Source organism: Zingiber officinale, chromosome 1B (assembly GCF_018446385.1).
Source record: "Zingiber officinale cultivar Zhangliang chromosome 1B, Zo_v1.1, whole genome shotgun sequence".
Classification (NCBI taxonomy): domain Eukaryota; kingdom Viridiplantae; phylum Streptophyta; class Magnoliopsida; order Zingiberales; family Zingiberaceae; genus Zingiber; species Zingiber officinale.
The window spans coordinates 110,250,002-110,257,084 of record NC_055986.1 but is presented as its reverse complement, the minus strand read 5'-3'; the positions used below and the strand labels follow the sequence as shown (position 1 = coordinate 110,257,084).

At 38.4% G+C, this 7,083-nt stretch overlaps 1 protein-coding gene across 1 annotated transcript; it reads right to left on the bottom strand.

Annotated features, from left to right (window-relative positions):
- Positions 1 to 1,829: 1,829 nt before the first annotated feature.
- On the bottom strand, positions 1,830 to 6,494 carry LOC121971833 (p-coumarate 3-hydroxylase-like). Its single transcript, XM_042523294.1, has 3 exons — positions 5,926 to 6,494; positions 2,955 to 3,349; positions 1,830 to 2,698 (listed from the first exon to the last, which is right to left on the bottom strand). Exons 1-3 carry the CDS (start codon positions 6,443 to 6,445, stop codon positions 2,054 to 2,056), a joined length of 1,560 nt encoding a protein of 519 aa, XP_042379228.1. The 5' UTR covers positions 6,446 to 6,494; the 3' UTR covers positions 1,830 to 2,053.
- Positions 6,495 to 7,083: the final 589 nt, after the last annotated feature.

Below are 7,083 nucleotides of genomic sequence, written 5' to 3'. Positions count from 1 at the left end.
TCAATTATTTTATGCTTTTGTCATGCATTGCAAATAGTCTTCATTGTTGACTTATTTTTAGAAAATCTCTCCTTTAACACGCTCAATATGTCTTTCGATCGACTGTGACTCTTTGACAAGTCAACCACCAACTCCTCAGCACGTGATAAGCGTCCAGCAAATGAATGACCTTCCAAATACAACGTGCAAGGATGATTATGCACACCGCAAACAACATTCAAAACCCATGGTCCGTCAATAGATATTTGCATAGTTTTAATTAAAAATAGACAACCACACTTCTTTGTTCCAATAAGTCTCTCCTTACTTTTCGAATCACATTCTTTTTATCTTTCACATTCTCACATCTTTCTTCAGACAATTTCTCTTTGGGCTGACGATATTGGTCACTTCATTCACATGCCAAAAACAACTGAGACTGTCTCCCACTATCTCCACTGTTTGACCTTTTCACTACTACAACCATCCTATTCGCCTTTGCCACCTTATTCGCCCAAGCAACTAGTGCATCACGAGATTCAAAACATTCATTAGTAGTACACATCATTCTATAATCCATCACTATCTCATTATTCATAGGACCAATGACACTATCCTCCGTAGAACGTGTATTTGATTCCTAATAAAAATCAAAAATTATTATAACATTACAAATATAACTTTATAAAATGTAGAAATACGCATTAATATTGTTCACCCAGTGTTCGACTACAAATGGACGAACATGACTCACATGTTCAGAACTAAGATACCGAACGTATTCAGCTATATTCAAAAACAATCAACTGAACATATTTAATTGTGTTCGATTTCCAAAAGTCGAACATTGCTCAAATTGTTTGGCCTAGTACGATCGAACACTACGCGTTTGAATAACTTTCAGACTGCTACAGTTCAAATCGCAATGATACAAATATATAATTATACTACACGAAAAAAATGAAAAAAAAACTTATATCGTTTGTGGGAATTGGATCTTCATTGTCCATCGTGTTTGATTTGTTATAAAAACGAAGTTTTGGGAGATATTACATTGTTAGGGTTTAGATAAAGAGAAAAAAAAAGAGCAAAAGAGAGGGACGGAGGAAGAAGAAAGAGGGGCGAAGGAAAGAGAAAGAAGGGAGGAAGATATAAATTTTATAAACAAAAGATGTTTTAGACTTTTTACCTAAGGATATTTTTGAAAAAAAATATTTAAAGATTGTTTAGTGATTCATGGGTGTGGATAGCCGCTCCCTGTTAAAAGCCATACGTGTTATTGTAATAGCTACTCCAATATTAAAAGTTATGCTATAAGTGTTATAACAGTATGTAGAATTTAGAGAGTATGATTTAGTTTAATTAAAGAGAAATAAATAATTTTTCATATTATAATAACTAGCCCATATAGTTAAATCCTAAATTCCAAAGAATATTATTATATTTTAAAATAATCTTTATCAACTTACCAAAATTATTTAAATTTTATTAAAACTATTTTAAAATATTTATAAAAACTATTAAATAACTACTATAATAATATAATAGTATTATATTAATTGTTGCATATTATATCAGATACAAATAATTTCTATAATTTATTGTAGCTAGTCATAGCAATAATACGAAAAACAAGGAATAATATTATAACTACTACTCAATTTCTTAATAATGTAACAACTACTTACAGATTATAACATTTGCCGACAACTGTACAACTATACTGAAATAAAGGATATTTTGAAGATAAACATCGTATGGGATGCCATTTTGACTTTTTGTTTTTTAAAAGGACATCCATGTGATGTTTCTTTTAATTTGAAACACCCGTTGATTTTGGAAAAATAAAATAAAATAAAATAAATAACTTATTTCATTTCAATATTAAAAAAGCTACAAAATCTTTAAAAAAATTTAAAAAATTAGAATAACAACCAAATATAACTGTAAGTCTGTAACAACGCAGATTATAGCATAATTAAGACCTAATAACATAGGTGATCATATTGTTTTAGTTATCTCACCAAACACAACATAAAGGGAAGTGTAGAAACTTACCAAATGATGAAGTGGTTTAAATTTCTGCAGGAACACGCGCGTATAGATGGGATGGCAACCTTGGCATTGCAACAGCCCGCAATGGAGTCTGCATGAAGGTGACCATGCCTGGAGTCTCCCTCATGTCGACATCCTCTGGTTTAACACCTTCTTCGAGTGTCCATTTGAAGTGGTGCAAGAGATGTGCCAACATCGAAGTGACCAAATTAATGCCCAGCTGGGCTCCAGGGCAAACACGGCGACCAGCTCCAAACGGTAGCACTCGCATATCATGACCCTTGATGTCGATATCCTCCTCGAGAAACCGCTCAGGGCGGAACTCTAGAGGGTTTTTCCAAACCTTAGGATCGCGCGCAATTGCCCAGACATTGACAAGAACATTGGTGCCTTTGGGAATGTCATAGCTGCCAATTTTGACCTTGGCACTGGCCTTGTGGGGAAGCATGAGAGGAGTCGGAGGATGGAGCCTGAAGGATTCTTTTACAGTGCATTGCAGATAGGGGAGGTTTGTGAAGTCTGTTTCATTTATGACGCGTTCGAGTCCTATGACGCGATCCAATTCATCCTGGATTTTATCTTGAATTCTTGGGTTCCTCACGATCTCAGACATAGCCCATTCAACTGATATAACAGTTGTGTCCATTCCTGCTGTAATCATGTCCTGCCAAATAGAAGTAAAGGGAAATAATCAGAGTGAAGTGTTGAAAGAGTTCATCCTCATGACAGCATGAAGATCAATTTGCTAACAAGTGCACAACTAAATGGTTCATGATTCCCAGAGTTCAAGTTTTGATTGCACTAAGAATGCTAAACAAATGTCAAATAAATCATTACATATTTGATGATTGGATTATCACAAAGACTAATTTAAGCATACTGTATGGAGGAATTGAAAGGATGATAGCACCGTAACTAACCCAGAGAAGGCCCATAATGGTGTTCTCGCTAAGATCATATTGGTCTTTCAGTGTGAGAAGTGCATCCACAAAGTGATCCTTAACTCCGCTCTTGTAGCGTGCTTGGGTGTGCTCTTCCATGATGATTTTAGTCAAGTTATCCCTTCGAGCATTGTGCTTCTCGTAGGCCTCTTCGTCAAGTGGGAACATCCATCTTAACCATGACACATGCTCTGCAAGTGAGAGTGAGGCTCCAAATTTGTGGCCGTTGGAAACAATTGTCTTGAACTCAACCCCTTGCTCATCAATAGTACCATCTGGTTTCACAAATCGCTTCCCAAAAGCAAGACGTGTAATGTTGTTGAATGCCACAGCTTGCAGATGCTCCTTAAGCACCAGACTCTGACCAATCTTGTCTGCAAAATCAAATTTGGATCTTGCATTAAAAGAGATCTTGAACAAATTAAAACAGTCAATCTCTCTCATTTCTAATCTGTCAAGTAGACAAAGTTCAACATCAATACTTCATATTTTATACAAATACATCTTTAATCAGTTTCTCCTTGAATATGCCTTGACTCACGTGAAAGAAATTGAATTTTACATATGAATTCAATTTCATAAGGATATATAGTCAATATCATGCATATCTTTTCATAATATGCAAGAGAGAGGAACAAAATAAATGAGGGATTAGGGAACCTGCTTCTGGTTACAATCAGGATAGCAGAGAAGATTACAGCCTACCTGTTCTACCATCAGAGAGGGAAGAGATGCAATAGAAGAATAATATGTTCCCTCCAATATGTATTCTTAAATGTACACTAAATGGTTGGTACTTCGAACCCTCTCAAGCATTAGAAGGTGGTCCCCCGGCTGGTTAGCCAATTCATGTGATTTGAACTATATCAGCAGAATGAATTATATCAAGTTTGCCATCAATGTATTTGTGTCAACCATGTCAACCAATGATGATTGTACATCATCCCGACACTACCAAACTAATATGGGGTACCATTCAGATACCAATTGTAAGATATGATACTTTTTCTATTGGCACATTGTGGAAGTGAGAAATACAAGAAACATACAACATAGAAAGACCAAAAAAACAAGAAGAAACACAAGAGATATTATGTGGTTTGGCAAGTTTTCCTACATCCATGACTACATGAAAAGAATTTGCCATCAAATGTATATCACATCATAATTTATCACTCATTTAAAATATGGTTTACCAAATGCATGTATAAATATTAAATTAAAAAATCCCATAATGATCAGATCACATAAAATAAAGGATTGCATGCCATGATATAGACTCATTCAAAACCTCTAGTGATCTCATCATTGAAAGACTAGGACAGTTTGACTGTAAGCCAAATTTGGTTGAATGTTAGGTCGGTTAAGAACTTGGTTTGGCTTAGCAGCAAGTTCAAATGAGCATCAGCTTAAACATCACCATATCAGTTCAAGAAAGTCACAAGCGCATTCCAAAGGCTCTAATAGAAACTCCAAGCATCCATCAGATTTTTACACATCTTACATTGTGTTCTGGAGTTGAATATCTTTAATGATTAGGTTATATCTTTGCACATGGTGGCAAAAGGCGATTCGCTCGTCCCAGCACCTCCGCCAGCCCTTCCAGGCCAACACAGAAAAGGTAAATCACAGATGGCTACTAGTCTTGGGCAGTTGAATAATATATGAAAATGATTAACCAAGCCAAGTAACATCGAACTTGGGATGACTGGCCCGACCCCACGAAAATTTTCCACTGGCCACTTGGGGGAAAGTGCACATGGAGGCCCATCTTGAGAGCCAACATTCTCAGGTCTGCTACTCATTAAGAAGAAAAATTCTTAATAATATGCCGTAGTAGAGTCTCAAACTCTACATCCCTGATTTATCATTGGAGGATCTAACCATGACACCCGGGGGCAGGTTTATCCTTAGCACATGCTCACATAGCTTGTCACCAAATTCACAAGAAAATTCAGAACTACAATCAATTTCTAGTAATTACTAGACTATACATCCATTATTAAACCCCTGAGGTCTCCAACAAATTTACTGAATGCAAGTGAAAAAAAAAGGGAGCTTTGGCACAACGGTAAAGTTATTGCTTTGTGACCAAAAGGTCACGGGTTCGAATCCTAGAAACAACCTCTTGCAAAAAACAGGGTAAGGCTGTGTATGATGGATCCTTCCCCGGATCCCTGCATGGCGAGTTCATGCACCGAGTTGCCCTTTTTAAGTGAAAAAAGAAAAGACCCCATTTAATCATTCTCTAATGTCAAGGTGTCTTGGGCACAAATGTAGGTGGGATAGGTTTGATCTACCAACCAAGAGGCATTGGCAATTTGAACAAGTTTCTTTATGAAGAGGAAAAATCAACTGAAGTATTGAGGTAGAAGATTCTCAAGCACATTACAAAATTACTTGGTTGCCCTGTTATAGAACAAGAGAATTCTTTAACTGGATGTCTATAATTGGAATGAGCAATGATGCATCCACAACCAAATTTTGCTGGCCCGCGTGATTGTGCTGCATCTTAATTTATAGCCAGATCTCAGTGTATGCTACCTGACAAGTCTCAAACTATCCTTATTGATGAATCTCTCATACAGTTCAGAGGAACCAACGTTTTTAGATATTCAAACCAAACAATCACCACCTCAAAGTAGAAATTCCATTCAACCTACCTTTTTTTGATAATGTATCAGTGGAAGCCCTCAAGCTCCTGCCTTCTACGATGATGAAGGCAGATTTTGAATCCAAGTCCTTGGCAACATCTCCAAAGGTCCTTACTAGCTAAATTAGCTGACACCCCCTTATCCAACATACCCGCCTAGCATAGTTTTGATTAACTAACAAACAAGGAAAAAGCTTAGCAAAAAAAAAAAAAAAGATTTTCCTATTTCGATCCGATTAATCATGTGCAATGATTGAAAATAGGAAGCATAAAATCAATTGCGAAGAATTCAATTACCTTCCTGCGTGCAAACGTGGAAGATGGACTCGACCATGGAGGTGACCTCGTCTTCGCGGATGGGTCGGAGGGCCTCGAGGCGCTTAGGGGAAAACAGCTCGAGGTTGCAGACCTTGCGGACCTTGACATAGTGGGGACCGTAGTCCGCCCAGATTAGATCTGCCCCGTTTCGGCTGAATCGGGCAGCCGATCGGGTGCGTGGGCGATCCGCGAGCTGCTGGTCCTTGTCCTTAAGCACCTCGCGGGCGAGCTCGGAGCTGGAGACGACAACGGTGAGAGAGGTGCCGAACCAGACGGACATGATGGGTCCATACGTCTGCGCCCACTCGGCGAAGCAGCGGAAGCGGACGGGCTTGATGTGGTAGAGGTTGCCGACGACCGGCCACGGCCGGGGCCCCGGGGGTATCCGAGTGCGGAAGCGGAAGTAAAGCGCGAGGATGACAGCGAGGGCGGCGAGGGCCGCCGGGAGGAGGTCAGATCCGTCCATGGAGAGCAGTCCCCGGAGATCCGCCATGGTCATGGAGAGCACGATGCCAACGATGAGAGTGGGTGAAGATGGAGGACTACGACACTGCCCGCTTGACCCAAGTGCTAAATACCAAGTTTTCTATTACAATTTTTCATTTTACCCCATTTCTACCCACTACAAATTATTTTCTTTCTCTCGTGAAATTCTTTAAAAAATTTAGATTTATATATAAAATATGTCAATAACTAACTTGGATCCTCTTATTCAAAGGGTTATATATGGCTATATCTCACTATTCCAAAAGCTAGTAGTCGTCCGTGATTTACCTCTTCCATGTTGATCTTGGGACGGGTTGATGGAGACACTGGAGACGAACGTATTCACCTTTTGTCATAATATAGGACTATAACTTACTCTCTTGATAGTTTCGAGTGGTAATTTTTTATCTTGACTGACAATCGGCCGCTGGAGACTATGACCATTACTCAATCATAATTCTAAGTTTACAAGAAAAAATGGGCTCTTGAGTAGGCATTAAGCAACCTATTTGATAACTCTGCTTTTTTACTGATAGCATTTGGGTACGATGCAAAATAACTTATGCTTAATTGTTAACGTGGTTAAACAATTGTATCTTTGAAAAATAGATAGAACCTCTAAACATAGTTGGAGAGAGGATGGATCTATGT